At 40.4% G+C, this 19483-nt stretch overlaps 1 protein-coding gene and 1 long non-coding RNA gene across 3 annotated transcripts; one reads left to right on the top strand and one right to left on the bottom strand.

Moving 5' to 3' along the window:
- Positions 1-446: 446 nt before the first annotated feature.
- On the top strand, positions 447-17343 carry LOC148409502 (ubiquitin carboxyl-terminal hydrolase 31-like). 2 transcript variants are annotated; one of them, XM_088439239.1, is made up of 16 exons: positions 447-1813; positions 3990-4127; positions 4320-4408; positions 5421-5513; positions 6658-6793; positions 6885-7071; positions 8193-8373; positions 8459-8570; positions 8655-8749; positions 9560-9637; positions 9810-9939; positions 11059-11178; positions 11240-11465; positions 11544-11702; positions 12701-12853; positions 13907-17343. In XM_088439239.1, the coding sequence occupies exons 1-16, from the start codon at positions 1253-1255 to the stop codon at positions 15370-15372; spliced, it is 3924 nt and encodes a 1307-aa protein (XP_088295365.1). In that variant the 5' UTR covers positions 447-1252; the 3' UTR covers positions 15373-17343. The 2 variants fall into 2 exon arrangements, with proteins under 2 accessions (XP_088295365.1, XP_088295366.1); XM_088439240.1 differs by having other exon boundaries at positions 6885-7035.
- LOC148409503 (uncharacterized) lies at positions 10247-14695 on the bottom strand. The gene is made up of 2 exons (XR_015868405.1): positions 13956-14695; positions 10247-11693 (listed from the first exon to the last, which is right to left on the bottom strand). It is a non-coding gene; the product is annotated as an uncharacterized LOC148409503 (long non-coding RNA).
- Positions 17344-19483: the final 2140 nt, after the last annotated feature.

Raw genomic sequence — 19483 nt, forward strand, 5'->3', positions numbered from 1 at the left:
GTCACCCGTTGTACATGCTTTGATTGGTCAGAGCAAGCTTAAATTCGACAAACACATCAAACATTCATTAAGGAGCTTTGGTAAGTATGATCCATTTTATTTTTTAATATTTTTGGCCACTTAAATATTGATTTTTAACTGCCTCAGACGATTTTGTTTTTTTTTGTCGTATGTTGATTTTGTTGATCTTATCCGAGGATAAACGATGTGGCATCGCATTGTAATTTCCGTTGACCGTGGAGACTGATGGAGTGCATCACCCGACATCATCATCCAGCATCCACCTGCTCCCCTCCAACATGGACCAGTGTTCGGCTGCGACGTCATCCGTCCCCGCCCTGCCCGCCCGCCTGCCTGCAGTGTTGCTGCCTACAGACGAGGATGGACACGGTGCACGGCCTTGCTACCGAGCCTTGTCCCCACCGGGAATTAAGGGGCTCCGAATACCAACCCGAGTGACACCCCCACCCCCTCCGTCCGAAAACTTCGCGGAGGAGGAGGTCCAAGTTGAGGAGCATAACCGTGCGAGGAGGAGGAGGAGATCCTCGCGGCCGGCTTTGGAGCGCCGGTCGTGGGGTACCGATGATGATAACCATTACCGAGGACAAATAGGGAACACAAAAGAAAAAAAAAAGATCTACGTTTGAGAATTCGGCGTGGACGAGACTCGTCGGGTTGCCTTTTGGACCGGGTGGAGCCGCGCGTCGTTGAATAAAAGATGAGGAACCCCCCCACTCCGGAGCCGTTGATGTTTATGTCTGAGGATCCACCTCCATAAAATGGGCCGCCGTGTCGTGCGCTCGTAGCCGCTGTCGGAGATGCTATGTGCTGGGGAGCGTGTCAGGGGCTCACCGGTCCGAGCGGTTCTCCACCTGCACCAGAACCAGCAGCACACGGTGTTTGTGTTTACGCAAGCGGGGCCGTCTGTTTCCTTTCTCAACTAGCAGGCCTTTAAGTGGAACATGCCCGGGCCCAATGATGTCGCCTGGGGTTCGCAGCCAAATGCTGTAAAAAGGATTTAAGTGTTTTTGTTGTTTTTTTTTGTCTCTTGACAGATGGAGCCTAGCTGACTTTGTGCAAAACAAAAAAAAATATCTCGCCTCCCATTTTTTCCACAATGTTTTTGGAAAGCACCACCAAGGTGGAGAAAAGCAGAAAGACCATAGTCGGGATTCAAACCTGGAACTTCAGAACTGTGTGGCAAAGGCGCTAAGTTTCCGTCCCATTGTCTTATCACCAAAAAGTAGCAACCATGTCCAAAGTGGTCAGCAACAAGGAGAAGAAATCCTTCAGCAAGAAGCTGTTCCGGAGAAGCTCTGTCCGCTCGGTGGGCAGCTTCATGAACAGAGTTCTCCGGACTCTGTCCACGTTGTCCCATTTCAGTACGGACGAGCAGGCGGCCCGCGACGACAAGGACGACCCCTCCTTGATCCCCGCCACCACCGGCGGTTCGCTCCAGTCGGACGACAGCGACTGCGGCGGGTTCCCCTTCGGCGACAAGGTTCCAGGCGTGGCCGGACTCAAGAACCACGGCAACACCTGTTTCATGAACGCCATCCTGCAGTGCCTGAGCAACACCGAGCTCTTCGCCGAGTACCTGGCCCTGGAGCAGTTTCGGGGCGAAGGGGGCGGAGGATCCCAAGCTGGTAGCGGCGCCGAGACCAAAGCCGGTAAGTCCAACGGTGTCCTGGTGCAGAAGAAGTCCGGCCAGCTGCAGAAGGAGGAATCCGGAGAGGTGACGGAGCAGCTGTCCGGTCTGGTTCGAGCTCTCTGGACTTTCGAGTACACGCCCCAGCACAGCAGAGACTTCAAGGTAGGACTTTGCTCCACCATATTGTAATCTTGCTACCGGATATACCCAAAAAGGTTTCGGGTGGTTTTACTTAAAGGGACAATGTGTAAGATTTAGACCGTTTTTCATTAAAAAGGAATAGATTAAATGATTGTAAAATTCAAAAACTTGCAAATGAATGTGTTCTTAATGACCAACGGTATTTTTTAAATATAATCTTAAGTTTAGCTATCATGAAACGATATTACATGGGGGGGTGGTACTCCTCCGGAGGCTGCCATGTTTGTTATAGCTACGGACAATGGTAAATGCAGCACCCCCTGCTGTCAAATAACAATGTTTGACATATACTTTTATGCAATATTTGGCCTCTTACTTTTTTTTAAGCCTTATTCATTGACAAATAGTAACACATCCATTTACAGGGGTGTAGCCAGGATGTTTTCTGCGGGGGGTTCAGTTCTACTTTTATTTTTTAATAAGTAGCTAATTAAAAAAATATAGCAAACTATCAAGGGGTTTAAATTCCGTCACAAATCATAAAATTCACAATTTTTCAGTTGGTTTCAGGGTGGCCACAGTGGCAAGTGGTGGCACTGGCCCCTCCCAGTCAGCCTGTAGCTCCGCCCTTTTCCATATCCAACAAGGTCTTCCTCAAAAATGTCTTGCTTTCACCAGGCCATTTGAAGCGCGAATGAACTTCATTGTTGCTTGAAACAAACTGCCCTCCACTTATCGGCTTTTGTAGCGAGCAAACCTTTTTTTTTTATCTTGTCGCCTAGCAAATTCCTAATACGCTTTTAACATTGTGTCGTCTGCTCGTCTATTTTCATCTTTTCAAAAGTGAAATGGCGAGGACTCAGTAGTTTCTTCTTAAAAGCATTTCTATTTTGGGCTGCTTTTTTTTTTTTCTTCCTTCGTTGCCAGCTAAAATATAAACCGCCTGACAGGTTTTTAGATGTTTTCTTGTTAGAGCGACAGCCTCAAAATGCGTGCAATGACTGAGCCGAGTCAGGATGAGATTTAATGCCAAGAAGGAAAAAAAAAAAAAAGAGTAAAAATAGTGATATAATAATGAGCGAAAAGTTTCAGTAATGATGTGCTGGAAAAAAAAAAAGCAAAACTATTGCAGTTTTTATTGCAAAACTGTTACAATTTCATTTTAAAAAATATGAGATTTTAATTTCATAATTAAAAAAAAACAGATTCTTTATTACCACAGCTTCAGAGTTGACTAAATGAGCTAGCTAAATTGGGTCTGAAACTGATGGTTGTGATCATCGGATTTGTTAAGTAGCACAAGTGAGCAGAGGTGACTTTTTCGAGCGCAAGACAACGCTAGTTTCAGCTGTCACTCTGATTGCGCTCTTCGTCCGGCGTGGCGACTCTTGTTGCTTATTTGTGCTGTTTACAGTTTGAAGATTCGTGTAACACTTCATTAATTTCTTTTGTGGATGAATAAAGTAGCTTCTACCCATCCATTCCTACATTTGCTATTTAGCTTGCTAGTAGATAATTAGCTTGCTAGCTACATTTTGTGAATTTCTTATATGGATGAATAAAGTTACAACTAATACTTTATCTAACTTCCTACAGCAACCAGTCAGCTTGCTAGCTACATTTATGAATTTCTTTAGCGGATGAATAAAGTTTATACTCTATATCAACATTCATACAGGCAGTAGTTAGCTTGCTGGATACAGAAGCTAGTTAGCGTGCTAAGAACATTTTAAAAATTTCTTTTGTGGATGAATTAAGATTCTATTGGCTCTCTACCTTCCAACTGTAGCTCATTAGCTCGCTAGCAAGATTTTGTGTATTTCTTTTGTGGATTATTAATGTTTTTGTTACCTATCTACCTCACAACAGTAGCTAGTTAGCTTGCTGGCTACAGAAGTTTTTTAGTCAGCTTGCAGCATTTTGTGAATGTTTTTTTGTCAATGAATAAAGATTCTATTGGCTTGCTAGCTTCCAACAGTAGCGGGTTAGCTTGCTAGCTACATTTTTTAAATGCGGATAAATGGACTTTCTACTATCTGCCTTCCTACAGTTGCTAGTTAGGTAGCAGTTATGTTACAGTAGCTAGGTAGGTTTTTAACTCCATTTAGGAAATTTCTCATATATAAATATGATTTTATTACAGTTTTTTATTACCTGCTCTATCTGCTCTCTAATGTATGTGTATTCCCCGCTTCAGAACGTGGTGTCAAAGAGCGCCCTTCAGTTCAAGGGCAACTCCCAACACGACGCCCAGGAATTCCTCCTGTGGCTGCTGGATCGAGTTCACGAAGACCTCAACAACATCATCCACCCTGACGTCAGGCCCCCCAGGACGGTAAACAGCAACCCCGCAGTGTCATGTGTTTATTTTCAGACGTGGTTGAAATTCTAAGCACACAAATACAGCTACCTGAAAAATACACAGCACACAAAATACACAAATGAAGGACAGTATTTGTACTGTATTACTTCCCATCACTTTGCTTTCTTTTTCTTTCTTTTTTTGAGTCTGCCTTTGTGTTTGCAGCCTCCAGTAGAGAATGAAAACGCCCCTGAAGGATCTCCACTCCCAGCGCCGGGTTCTTTTGTGCAAGAGCTTTTCCAGGCACAATACAGGTAAAACGTCCACACAGTTATTGTTTGTCTTCCTATTTGACAAATACGGAATATTGCGTTTGACTTTTGTTGACACGCAAACACGTACCATATGAGTTGGACCTTTTCTGTAAATGGCCACTGTCGTTTTCTTTGTTTACCAAATACTGTATGTGACCAACACCACTTAATGTTTTCATGTGTAAATATGAACACATCACTCGACTGACCAATGGGATATTTTTTATATTTTATTGCCTTTAACTTCAACCCTTGTGAGGTATTTTGTTGCGAATCAAAGCATTGAAAGAAGACACTAGGGAGCTGAAATTTGGCGATAATTCTGCAAGATTGATGTAGACAAAAATGGTTCAAATACTACAGGTTAAATTTTTATGACATGGGTGTCAAAGTCGAGGACGGTGGACCCGATCCAACCCAACGACGCAAATTGAATGGACACACCACGTTTGTTGCTATATGGATTTTTTTTTTTTCATTTTGATAGAATATTTTCAAGCTTATTTCTTGACTTTATCCATTATCGCGTCTGAAAATAAATCTGAAAACAGCTGTACAGTGTTGCTACATGGCAGTTCAGTTTTTGCAGCTCCACTCGTGGATTTTCATTTATGATCATAACGTTTTCCATTGCAGATTTACATAGCAAATTTTCTTGCATTTTTTTAAATTAAACCAGTCATAAAATTGTAATTTTACACTCATATACTATTCATGTACATTCATATACTGTATATCATCAGTAAATGAGCGAGTTTTTTGCTTTGGCATTTTTGTCAATATTTATTGGATACGTTCCAGATTAATTTGAATTAATTGAGATTTTCGATTAATCGTTTCAGATCTTGTTTGTGAGTAGTTTCAAGCTCTGTTGTTGGCAAACTTTGGCTGTTTCGTTTTTCTTTGTTCATCGCTTGAAAACATGACATATTTTCCCAAAACGTCAAACTTGTGAGTGTTTTTCAAGTGACAGTTCTTTGCGTTGTTAGAGTTTATTGATGTTTCTTTGCAGATCCTCCCTGACTTGTCCTCACTGCCAGAAACAGAGCAACACCTTTGATCCTTTTCTCTGCATCTCACTGCCAATCCCCGTACCTCACACGCGGTGAGTTTCCCGGCATTCAAAGTCGCATTGTCAAAAGATTCATTCAGTAAGATCTTTAATGGTGCTTGGAGAAAGTGGATATTTTTATGTTCTGTGCAAACGCTACAAAATGGATTCATAATATCAAAGGAAAGCAAGTAAATACCATGAATTTTGAACTATAAGCCGCAACTTTTTTTTCTCATGATTTGAGCCCCTGCGGCTTATAGTCCAGTGTGGTTTATCCACAGTTTTTTTTTTTTTTTTTACTAGCCACCAAGGCCAATCCACCAGTAAAATGTTCAAGGTGTCAGTTTATGAACTAAGAACTATGAAATATGGAAAAGTTGTCCTCTAAAAGAATTTTAAAAATATAGTATTAAATTTTTTAAAAATTATGATCAAAAAAGGTGTTTTTTGCTCAATTTTTGCTACTGCGGTTTATATACCAGTGTGGCTTTTTGTCCAAAAAAATATGGTAATTATTTTACTCCTTGTATGTGTAATGTGAAATTGTAAAATTTCTGACAAATACTCACAAATACTTTTTAAAAATTAAAATATTTGTTGGTATTGTGGCAGATAAAATGTATATTTAACAAAAAAAGTACCTTCTTTCGTTTGTATCCTCTAACAAATCCAGTTGTAACCATTTACCTTCTTTGTGTGTAAAACTCGATTTTTTTTCTTTTTTTCATACACAAAAGTCTATCATTACCCTGAAGGGATTGGAAACTCGACATAAAAAAACTAGACTCAGAAACTAGACTGGAAACTAGACCTGAAAGGCAACCAAAGACAGTATTTGCAATTACTCCCAGGTACGAGCTGTAACCTTGTCAGAAGGAATAATGCTGTTTTTGCCAATCGCCAAAGAATTAGAAATAAACATTAAAATAAAACGTCCTTCCTGTCTGTCGCGGACTTGCTCAAATTCAGATTGTTTTTTTAGTTTAATTTGACAGAAAACTTCCCGATGGCTCGCTTAAGTATATTAGGATCTATTGCTAGAGTTAGACTGCACTCGCAGCTGGGTGCTTTGCATTGATGTGGTAAGCTAAACCTGAGGTGCTTCTGTGGTAAGCTAGCTCCTTCTTCCAAAAAATGCATATTGCTACCAAAAGTGACCTACACACACACTCACTCTTGTCCGTTTGTTATGCAGGCCCCTGTATGTGACAGTGGTGTACCAGGGCAAATGCTCCCATTGCATGAGGGTCGGGGTGGCCGTGCCTCTGTCTGGCACCGTGTCCCGGCTCAGGCAAGCAGTGGCTCAAGAGACCAAAATCCCAGCTCAACAGGTTTTTCCTCTTTCACCTCTCAAAACACACAAACGATCATCTTAAGGGTGCCCTGAAGCTTCTTGGTCTCACCAACTCCCTCCGCGTTCAGATCGTCCTGACCGAGATGTACTACGACGGCTTCCATCGCTCCTTCTGCGACGACGACGACGACCTGGAGATCATTCAGGAGAGCGATTCCATCTTTGCTTTTGAGACGCCCGAACTCTTCAGGCCGGATCAGATTCGCTCCAAGCGAGGTGGTAAGAGGCCCCCTTGTGACCTGGACAGCTCGTTAGGTATACTTTTCATTTTTGTTTCACCCGAGTATCGGCGGCTGGTATCGGCAACCTCCATGACTACCACATACAGTGTTGCTTCATTTATCATGGGGTTACTTTTCCAAAAATACTTGCAGTAATCGAAATAACGCAAAGTAGACATGATAGTTTTTTTGTTGTTGTTGCTTTTGCTCCATTTTTAGTGTGTTTCTTTGGTAAACAAATAAATACAAAAACATTCTATATTTTGTTGATCGGGTTCAACTTAGAAGTTGAAAAATATAAACAAAAATAACTAGGTAAATATCCAATAAAGCATGGCCATAAATAAATATTTACTTCAACAAAGTGTTTGATTTTGTATTTCTGTCGTTTGTTTTTGTCCCCTTTTTTTAGTTTGTTTCTTTTGTTTGAAAAAAAAATACAAAAAAGTGAATTTTTGTTTGTCGGATCCAACTTAAAAGGAGGAAATATATCAATAAAAAAGTGAGGTGAACCTGCAATAAAGTAATGGTCATAAATGAACATTATTTCACAAAAAGAGTTTTTTATTTAATTATTTATTTATTTTAACAAAAATATCAATAGAAAAAGTGAGTTAAACCTGCAATAAAGTTATGGTCATAAATGAACATTCACAAAAGTTTGATTTTGTTGTTGTTGTTGCTTTTTTCCTTCTTTCTAGTTTGTCTCTTTTGTTAAAAAAATAAATACAAAAACTAGATTCAATGGAAGAATGGAACTTGAATTTTTTTTTTTTTGCTTTTGTTCCCCATTCATTTTGTTTAGTTTGTTCCATATATTAATATATTATATATATTATATATTATATATAATATATATATTATATATATTATATATATTAATATTTCTTTCTCACTGGTCTGAAGAAAGATATATATGTTGCAATAAAACAAAAGTTACAGTCATAAATATAAATTTCCAAAAGTGTTTTTTGTTTTGTTTTTGCTTTTAATCCTTTTTTTGTTTTATGATTTAAAAAAAAAAGAAGTAAAATCTGTATATTTTTTTGACTGGTCCAACCTAACTGCAAGCTGTCCATTAAATCCTAAAATAAGGAAAAAAAAGCAAAAAAAAAGTGAAATAAATGAATGTACATTTCTCTGATTGCAATCCAGGGAGTCCACATGCCAATCTCAACCAGAACAACTTGAAGTACAGCACGGATAACAATCGGTTATCCCCGCAAATCCAGGAGCCCGCAACGCCGCCGCTCAGCCCCAACAAGAACTCGGGACAGGACGAGAAGGTGGTTCTGTTGGTGTGTAACCGAGCCTGCGCCGGGCAGCAAGGCCGCAGGTACGTACGAGATTTGGCCAACGAGTCAACCACACACACTCTAAGAAGGATTTCATGTGTATTGTATATATGTATAACCTCCCAGGTTTGGAAATCCTTTTATTCTTTACCTGGAGCGAACAGTCACATGGGATGTACTCCAGAAGGAAATTCTGGAAAAGATGCGTCATCTTTTGCGCCCTGGAGCCGTAGTGCAGGTACAAACTGTGAAAAGCAATTATTTCATACCGTATACCGGCATGTGAAATATGATTCTATTGTTGCACTCGATGGTTTTGTAGGTAGGGCCCTTCACGTTACGTGTGGTCGGGGTGGTTGGGATCACGTATCTTCTCCCTCAAGAGGAGCAGCCGCTCTGCCACCCGTCTGTGGAGAGGTAAGAAAAGTCTGTCTGTCACCGCTAGGGGGAGTGCTGCTCCTGCGCTTGCTTATGTAATGCAGTGGCTCTCAACCCTTTGAAATATTTTCACAGCTAATTTCTCACTGACTACTTAAAAAAAAAAGTCTAGTTTTGCTGATACGTACTTACAGAAACTTTGCTAAAATCTCAGATAGACCCTAAGGTGTCTTCACATATTCCCACCAAGAGCAGCCCTATTTAAAAAACTGCTGATGTAATGCACATTCTGACCACTTGAGGGTGACTGCTCATTTGAATGATAATATTTAAGGCATAAAACTAGTTGTTTTTTAGATTAATATTTTAATGGTTTTACCTTTGTCAATTTATTTGTTCAACTCACACCCATTAATCCAAACACAGCATTGTCTTTATATTTGTGTATATGAATATGATATATGAAATATGGTATATATATATATATATATATATATATATATATATATATATATATATATATATATATATATATATATATATATATATATATATATATATATATATATATACTGTAATACGTCAACACATTCAAAAGTTTTATGCTGCAAAATTCACCAATTGTAATTTGTCTCAGGGTGCGGCCATTTTGTCATTTGTCGTGGACTGAAAATGACATCACAGTTGCTGATTATTCAGTGTAGTCTTGTGACATTTACAAGCTTAGTCGTGATTGGTCGTTACCTTTGATGTTATTTTTCCAAATGCAAAATGTTGTCTCTTTCCAAAGCGGGGTTTTGCAAAAAAAAAAAAATAAAAATAATAATACTTTGTTTTTGTTTTTTACAGAGCATACAAGTCTTGTGGTCCCGGTGGGCCGCCTCATGTCAAAATTGTTGTGGAATGGGACAAGGAGACGAAAGACTAGTAAGTAGGACTTTCCGTGAGTTTCACCAGTAAACACAACACACACATATAATTACACACAAAACATCTGCAAAATTTGATGGGTTGAACATCAACACCACAGCAAAGTTCACCCGCAGTGCGAAGCGTCCTGCTGGAATCTAAAATCTGCGTCAACCTTGTTTACTCGCAGTCTGTTTAAAAGAACAGAGGACGAATACATCCCCGACGCTGAAAGTGTGCGTCACGTGAAGGAGCAGCACCTTCAACCTCAGAGCTGCTCGCTCGCTCAGTGCTTTCAGCTCTACACCAAAGAGGAACAGGTGGGTGCAAACTTTTCACTCCGTCTTTGCACCTGACCTTCTTCGCACTTTGTGAAACGGAACTATAGAAACTAAATTCAAAAACTGGTGATGATTAATTTCACCTTCTACACACTTTAATCACATTAAATGGCGGACGTAAGTAGGAGCGTCCAAACCTTTTCGTTAAATGAAAAAATAAAATAAACAGACTCCATTATGCCACTTTTTTTTATTTCTTTGTTTGTAATAAACCCCTCACAAAGTTCAACATATAGACAAAAAAATGAGCAAGTGCATATAAAAAGTTTTCAATGAAAAATGATCATTCACATTTTACTATGTTTAATTATAACAAATGAAACACAGTCATTATAGAGAAGTAACCACATTTTTACACAAAATTGAAAACAATTAAAATCAAATATCTATTCAATGAGATAAATGAATATAAATAAATAATTAGTAAATGTTTTTTCACACTTTGAGTGCCGTTGACGTGAAAGGACGTCAATGAAAACCCTACCAAGAAGCATTATCATTGTCAATTGATTTCACCTACATTATTTTTCATCCTTTTATTTATTCTTTTTAACTAAAAATAAAAAAAACAAACAAACAAAAAAAACACTGACTATGGTCTGTCAGAATGATAAAGTAGGCTTGCAGGTTCTCTTTTTTTCTCTCTCTCTCTCTCTCTCTCTTTCTCTGTATTTAATGGCTGTCATTAAAAGATGTAAACACATTTTAAGTGGACCGAAATCCAGACTGCAGTTTAAGAAAACATTCCAAGCAACTAAAATATTTTGTGCCATAAAATAAACATGTTTCTTCATTTGAGAGGAAACAAAACACGTTCAGTATGTTAACACATTTGCTGTACTTCATCCCCTCCATTGATCGTATTCAAAAGCATTTCACATCAAAGGGAAAGCATCGAAAGAAGATGCTAGGGAGCTGAAATTTCACCCATGAAATTTCAACATGCCCACTTATCACACAACCAGGAGTGTGCCGTCCCTCATAGTATATAAAATACTACTGTGAATATGATGAATGATGAAAATGACCAAAAAATGGTCAAAATACTGCAAAAGGGTTAAATTTCTGTTTTGCATTTTTCTTCTTTATTTTCACCAGCTGGCTCCCGACGACGCCTGGCGTTGTCCCCACTGTAAGCAGCTTCAGCAGGGCAGCATCAAGCTCAGTTTGTGGACGCTTCCCGACATCCTCATTCTTCACCTCAAACGCTTTCGCCAGGTACGAGAAATTTCCCGAAACACGCGAACGAACCGAGCGCCGAAAACTTTCCTTCCTTTAGGATGGCGACCGGCGTATGAAAATGCAGAACATGGTCAAGTTCCCGTTGACGGGCATGGACATGGCGCCGCATATGGTGAAGAGGAGCCAGAGCAGCTGGAGTCTCCCCTCGCACTGGTCGCCGTGGCGACGGCCTTACGGCTTGGGGAGGGATCCCGAGGATTACCTTTACGACCTGTACGCCGTCTGCAACCATCACGGGACCATGCAGGGAGGACATTACACAGGTAGCTCCATTTGCGTCCGGCGGAAATCAAAAAGACATCAAGTATGTTTACTGTCTTTTTTTTTTTTTAATCTCGCAGCTCAGTGTAAGAACTCCATTGACGGGCAGTGGTATTGCTTTGACGATAGCGACGTTCATCCCATATCAGAAGAGGACGTCTGCAAGCAGACGGCTTACATTTTGTTTTATCAGAGACGTGCCACCATTCCGTCTTGGTCTGCTAACAGTTCTGTAGGAGGTAATTTGTGTCATTATATGCAGGCAAAAACACACACACACACACACACAAAATTCTATAGGTGCTCACACAAAATGAGGGGAGAACTAAAGTTATCAAGAACTTTACACATTCAAGTAATCAATTACTTTTGCTGCTTTAGTAATTAAGTACTCATATAATTGATTAGGTACTAAGGTAATTCATTACTTTGGTGTATGAGTACCTGAAGTAATCATTGATTTTAAGACATTTTATCTAAAGTAATCAATTATTTTACTTATTCATTACTTAAAGTAATTGATCACTTTAGTTCTGTAGTACCTAAAGTAATCAATTACTCTAGTAGATTTAGTACCTAAATTTAGTACCTATAGGTACCTATATTTAGTACCTATATTTAGTACCTAAATTACTTTAGTACTTAAGTATCTAATGCAATCAATTAGTTTAGAACTTTTAGTACCTAAAGTAATACATTTACTTTTACTTTTTGTACCTAGAGTAGAGTATTACTTTAGTACTTAAACAGAAAAAAATTGAATATTTGGTCTGTTAAAAAAAAAATACACCTTTGGAATTGAATGGCTAAAGGACAAATGGGTATGAGCCAATCGAGTGGGACCCTTCTGTGAAATGTTTGGTTTTCTTTTTTTGTGCTCATTTTCCTGTTGGTTGTACATAGAGAAACAACATGCTGAAAACTTGGTTTTGAAAACTCTATTTTTTTTTTTTTATTACCGCCATAGCGCCCGGATAACTCCTTTTGAGAAAACGGCAAAACTAACGTTTGCAGCGTAATTCGGTTTTCATTTGGTCCCCTTCATATTTACCTGAACCCATAGGCTAAAGAAAATCAATGTATGAATGAATTTTAATGCTGTGACAGGAACTGTACATTAAGAGCAAATCAATTGGAACATGAAACATAGTATTACTAAATTGAAAAAGGCTTTCTAAATTGGATTTGCTTTCAAGAATCACTTTAAGTGATACATGATATTGTTTTGGGCCTTTAGGATCTACAAGTTCTTCCTTGTGTGAGCATTGGATCAGCCGTCTGATGGGAAGCCGTCCACCGAGCCAAGCCTCATCAGGTTCCTCCAGAAGAACATCGTTGGCTTCCCTTTCCGAGTCGGCCGAGTTTGCTGGTGAACGCAGCGAGGATGACGGTAAGCGTGCAAATCGGGTCCCTGATTATCCAGTTTACGCTGTCAGGGAGAAGTCAAGCTAACCACAGCAACAAGTGTCCATGCTGACCACCAATTACACTAATTAAGGACACATAAAAAAGTCTTAATTGCGCTGACATTTTATCATGCGCTGCCTCTTGCCAGCGATTTGCGGCAACTCCAATTTTAGCAGCTAGTAATGATAGTTGTGGCAAACAGTATTAGATGCTAGCAGCGTTAGCAGCACTTAACTGCCCCATATAGGCTAATGAGATCCCTCAAATTATTTTCAAAAGGCAGTTTAATGGACAAAAAGGACTCAACTGATAATTTATGCTCCTACTGATCGCAATTTAACAAACCCATCCTACCCAAATGTGCTGTTCTAGCCCGCAAAATGGCTGACGACTTATCACTGTCGTCAACATCACTACGTCATCCTGAAATCAAGTGCCGTTGTTAAAAATGCAAATTAAGGACACTTAAAATTATATAATATTTGAGTTAAACTGACGCTGTAGTGTATGGCGCTTGTTTCCAGGGATTAGTGGTAACTCCAATGTTAGCGGCTAGCATTACTAGCAGCAACACAGGGCATCATTTTTGTGGGCAACACTATGTTATCCTGAAATTAAGTATAGTTGCTAATAATTCTAATCAATGACGCTTAAAAAAGAGATTTTATGCTTTCTCAGTCTCAGCAGACTGTACTAAGACTGTATTATACGGCGCCTGTTTCCAGGGATTAGCGGTGGCACTAATGTTTGCGGCTAGCAGTGCTAGCAGCAGCATGCAGGACTAGATGCTAGGAGCGTTAGCAGTAAGTGGCACCCAAATGCTCTTTATAGATTGGCGAGAGCCACCTGATTAGATGATTAGAGATTAGAGGACTAGATGCTAAGAGCGCTAGTGGCAAGCAGCACTCACCTGCTCCATATAGGCTGGTGAGAACCGTTTGATTATTTTTTAAAGGCGGTTTAATATACAATTAAAAGCCCAATAAGTCCCTCCAAACATGAGAGCGTTATCTAAGTGAAAATCTCTGGTGTGTAGGCTTATCAAGCCGCCCGGTGGTGAGAGGCATGCAAAGGCAGACCTTCACCTCGAGAACGTCCATCGCGAGCCCGCTGGTGCTAAGTGAGAACGGCCAGAAGCCGTCCTGGTGCTCTGCCAAGTTGCATCTCCGTTCTAATTCCCCGTCTCGCTTCTCCCTGGAATCCCACTCCTCTTCCCCCACCTTGGAAATGATAGGCGAGGTGGCTGATACCAATCTGTCGACGTCCTGCTTCAACGCTTCCCCCAAGCTTGGAGGTATATCCTCCCTCGCAGCGTTGGATAATAATCCCGCCAGTAAGAGGCTGATAGAACAGCTTCACCCCAAAGCGACGTCACAGGCCGAGCCGAGGAGCTCAGTGCAAAACGGGGAGAACAATAATCTCGTCAGCGGCGCCGAACAAATCAGTCCTCGACACGGCGCGACCGCAAAGGAGCAGAAACAAAGAAACGTCGCTGCAGATAGTGCAGTCGGCAAACGGACCTCAGCGAAAACCGGAGCGGAGAGCGAAAGGAGTCCCAAGAAGCGACCCGCCAACTCCTCGACGTCATCCAGCTCTTTGTCTCCCGCGTCCCCGGCCGTCATCAAGTCGCCAGCCCGAGCGCAGGCGAAGGGCGCCGCGTCCAATCCCAAGGATAAGACCGATGGACCACAGAGAGCCGGTAAGGCCAGTTCCTCGAGAACTGCGACTCCTTCCAAAAGAAGCTCACCCCAAACTCAGGAGGGGTTGCATCCTGACTCCGCCCAACAGAGGCGGAGCGGTTCCCCGGGGAGTTCTCACCCGCAAAGGAGGGCGGCTCCCAAAGCGGGCGGAGATAAAAGCTCGGCCTCCGGAAGGACTAAAGGAGCCGACAGGAGCGTCAGCCGCGATTCTTCGCGGCCCAACGCGTTGTCCGAGAAGAAGGTCACCAACGGAGGTCCTCCGTGCAGGTCCGGTGCCGGCACTCGAGCTGACGGCAGACCCGGCCGAGCCTTGGAGAACAGGACGGTCGCCCGAAGCTCCAGCAGTAGCTCCTCCATGACCAGTCTGCGATCTTCCAGCGTCGTCCCTCCTTCCGCCGCCGTGTCCTCAAAAACCCCTCGAAGGAACAGCAAGACCGAGGACAAAGCTTTGTCCTTTTTCAAAACTGCCCTGAGACCCAAAGACACCCGCAAGTCGACGGACGGCAGCAAAGCCGCCGCCACGGACCCGAAAGCAAATCCGCAAGACGGTAGTGGAGATGCGGCCGGCAAGAAATCCCAGAACACTGCTTTAGAAGCCACCTCAGCTAAGGACAAGGAATCGTCCAAAAGTTCCGCCGCAGCTCGGCATCCTCTGCTGCCCTCCGCTAAATCCAAACCCTCCGAAACGACCAACCCGGCTTCTTCTGCGAAAGAACCTTTGAAGAAAGAACCAGTCAAAAAGACCATGCCGTCCAGGAAAATCCCCATCAACTCCACACAATCAAGCCAGAGGTCCAAATGAAAACCATCAGGAGGGCCCGACGGACCATCTCGCTCTCCTTTCTAGTGCAGCTCCAAACGCTGAATTGACACATTTGGCCTTTCAGCGGTTCCTGGTTTACAGCTGCCATTCTGGACACATATTTAGGAATGGGTTTTACCAAAGCACTTTGTATGGTTGTGATGATTTCCAGGAAATACTCTACTGTACTGTACATAAGCATGGGTCGCTCATTTATCGGAATGATTTCCTTGTTGTGTTCCGTAGCTTAGCTGGGAGGAGTCTTTGGAAGCCTCGTTTCCACCAAACGGCAAAGTCCGCTGGGATTTTTGATGCGCTATCGCTCGGGAGGGTCTAAATTTTCATTTTCCAGGCGGGAAAATGAACAATGCGATGAATTCCTTTTGCTAATGCTAATATCACGGTCCAATCGAAACGTTTGAGGCTGAGGTCGATCGCCATATTTGGCAGATTAAAATCTAGTGATCGATTGATTAAAAAAAATACAAGGAATGTAAGTAGGTATTTTTTTGGCCGCTTGTCAGAAATAAAGAAGGTTTTATTATTTCTTTAACTGTACAACAAAGAGGATAATCAGCAAAAATCTGCCTTTTTTTCTGGGTGGTATGATTTGAAAGTCATTACTGTTTTGTTGAAATTGATCATTTGTATAAAAAACAAAAAACAAACCAAAAAAAAAGCCGATTTTAAAAACACTAACATGGGTCAACGTTGCATTCGAAGAAAAGTTAGGGGAAAAATGGACAAATTCAATTATTATTCTACAATATACTCTACTAATTTGACCCAATTATTTTTGGGTTAAATGAAGATTACAACTTTTTAGGTTATTCATTTGACCCAAATGAATAACCCAAAAGTTGGGTCAGCCTTTTTTGACCCAACTGTTTTTAGAGCGCATAAATAATCGATTGGGTTCTAGTTCAGGCGGCAAGCAAGATGTAAATGAAGCTAATTGATAATTTAACATCCCGTTGGGCTGCCGTGGTAATCATGCCGTTTTGGGAGGGCGGAGCTAGTGGCGCCGCTGTCCATTGATTGGTTGACAGACATTCGGTGGAAGCGTGGCTCAAAGTTGAAAAAGCGCAGGCGAACGATACTCGGAGGTTTTTTTAAATCTTCGAAACTCTGAACAATTTCCCGAAACCTTTAGCTCTCCTTCATTGCGGAGAGCCAAGTGTCAACATCAGTGCCTCAGATAATCACAGTATTTAATCGAAATTGTATAACTGCGATCGTTGGTACGTTTATAGGTCGAATTGAATATTTATTAAGCACTTAATATGTCATTTTCAAGTAATACACACCTATGTAACCTTAATCGCTGTTTACATACACTTGATGTAGTTATCGTGCAACAGCCTTCAAGGAGTCGAATAGGACGAGGAATCGGCGCGAGGAATCGGCGCGAGGGACGCAAGCATGATCACGGTTCTTAAATGTTTGTGTTTATTTACCTGTAAAAAGGCATCGAGCGATGCCGACGTTTAATTGTGGCGCCCTCTTGTGGCCTCGGGGCTCTCTGACTGCCACGCTGTCTCGGAACATTCCTCTCCTAACAACAACAGGGTGTACAAAGGCCATATATACAAACGCATACGCATCGCCGGTTCTGCCCGTTTGGTCCGCTTGCACAATCGAATGAGATGGAATTATGTTTGCGAAACGGCTAAGCTGAAGATAATATCCGACGCGGAACTTTGCTGAGTCGAAATTCCCGTCGTGAAATGAGTCATTTATTTCTTACCATTGAAAATGGACTGACAAGTAATCGGTGATCAAAGTAATCGAGTACCTTAATAATTAAGTGATCGTTAAGAGCCATTGTTTCACTCAAATTGGGCCGAATCCGATTCCTTCATTAAAGCAGATTGATTAACCAAAACAAGGTTAGTATCTAAATAATTGACTTAAATACTTCACTCATTCACTGCCATGGACGTATTTTCACGTTTTTTTTTTTTTTTTAAAGAGACCAGACATTCAATCACATTTAATTACTGTCCTCAATGTTTAGTACTTAAGTATCAGTTTAATACTTAAGTATTTGGGATTTAATGTCCGGACTCTTGAAAAAAATGTAAAAACATGTCTCTGGCATTGAATGAGTTAATTCATTTACTTATTGAATAAAGTACTTAAGTAATAACTTTAGGTAATTAGGTACTAATGTAATTAATTATTTTATAGTTTAATGTAATACTTACGTTAAGACATTTAAAAAAATCATTGAGTGACCCTTCTTCAGCCAAACACTTAAAAAAATGATCAAAATAAATAAAAATAAGCACCTGGGGTTGAATTCTCAGACTGTTAAAAAACATAAAAATACGTAATCAAATAGTTAATTCATTTAGTACTAGTACTAAATGAATTAATTCTAAAATAATCGATTAGGTAATCATACTAATAGACATTAATCGACATTAAGCGGCTAGCTTAAAAAATTAGCAAAATGTCCAATCCAGAAGGCACTTGATATCACGCCTCAAATAAAGGAATGGTGATTAACATTTTTTAATCCGATTTATCGATCAATCAACCAAATAATTGACAGATTATTATTGAAATTGATTCCGGCTCAAAATCAGTTGTTATATGTTTGTCATCACAAAAGTAGCAAATAATAATTGGTAAACACAGAATAATCACAAAAACAATATTTTTGTAATATATATAAAATATATATAATAATTTGAAATATTTATTGACTATAAATATTCTACAGCCCCCTCACGACACAGAAACTATGCAAAAAATATTTGCCCTGAATATCTTCCGCTAACAACCCAGGCTAAACCGAGCTCCTCCTTATCGCTTCATGTACCAAAAAACATAAATTCTCACAAGACACCTCCTCCGCCGAATTTTTTTTTTTTTTTGCATCGAATCTCATTGGTTTGTGCAGGTGTCCCTAATCAAGTGGCCCCCGAAGCATCCATGTACATAGCGCGTTTGCGACGACTCGCCATCACTGCTTTCTTCTCACAGATTACGGTTCATGTGAAAATTGTTGCATGATGACTTGCTTCTGCATGCACAAACTATGCAAGCAACCTTTCGCTCATAGCCGCCACTGAGTATGACGACGTACAGCTCTTGGATTGTGTACATAGTATTTCTTAGTGGTCTATTTTTCCAAAAAAAAAATAAAAAATGCCAGCATCAGAGAGCATGTGAAGGCATTCTTTATCGACGCTTTGTTTGCACAACTCTACATTTTGTATGAATGTTACCAACTGCTCATTTAACCTTCTCAAAAGTAAACGACTCACTTGAAAACCAAAGACTGTGTTCTTTTTTTGTTTTGTTGTTTATTGAGGCCATCTTGTCACATGACAAACATGCCAAATGTTTGCCTTCATAAATTCTGGAGTAGATGTAATAAATCTGTTGCTTTAATAATGAGCTGTGGCCACCATATGCATAACCCAAGATGGTCATCAAGCCTGGTTTCTGTACCTGATTGTTTGTTGATTTTATTTTATGGTTTGGTTGACTGTTTGAGTATGGAAAATGTAACCTCATTTGACTTTTTTTGATAACGCATTACATCGCAAGTTAATTAGAAGGCCAGCAAAATAGTAAGCAAGATATTGTATCCAACTAGCTAGCTAGCTAGCGTAGATAGATAGATAGATAGATAGATAGATAGATAGATAGATAGATAGATAGATAGATAGATAGATAGATAGATAGATAGATAGATAGATAGCGGCGGCCATATTTGCACTGAGCTGGAGTCAATCTGTAACAGGCAGAGCCGACAAACAAGTACACAATCATTCTAACTGGCACTCGTTATAAGTTTTACATTGTTTGCACCTTCGAAAGCATAGTCTGTGAGTAATGGCCCTTGATTAAGTTCTGGAACTAAATAAATAAATACATAAATAAATAAATAAATAAATAATAAAAAAATAACCCAACTGTTGCCATACCATTAGGAGATGCAATGACAGTGTTAACCACAAGGTGGCAGACATCGCTCACAGCGCCTCCAAGCCTTTGGTTTGTAAAGAAGAAGTGTCTCAATGCAACTGTGACTCCACCTCCGACAGCGTTGACTGCTCGTTTAAATTTAACTGCATACGAATTTAGTATATTTGTG

Source organism: Hippichthys cyanospilos, chromosome 17 (assembly GCF_059441005.1).
Source record: "Hippichthys cyanospilos isolate Australia breed blue-spotted pipefish chromosome 17, RoL_Hcya_1.0, whole genome shotgun sequence".
Taxonomy (NCBI): Eukaryota; Metazoa; Chordata; class Actinopteri; order Syngnathiformes; family Syngnathidae; genus Hippichthys; species Hippichthys cyanospilos.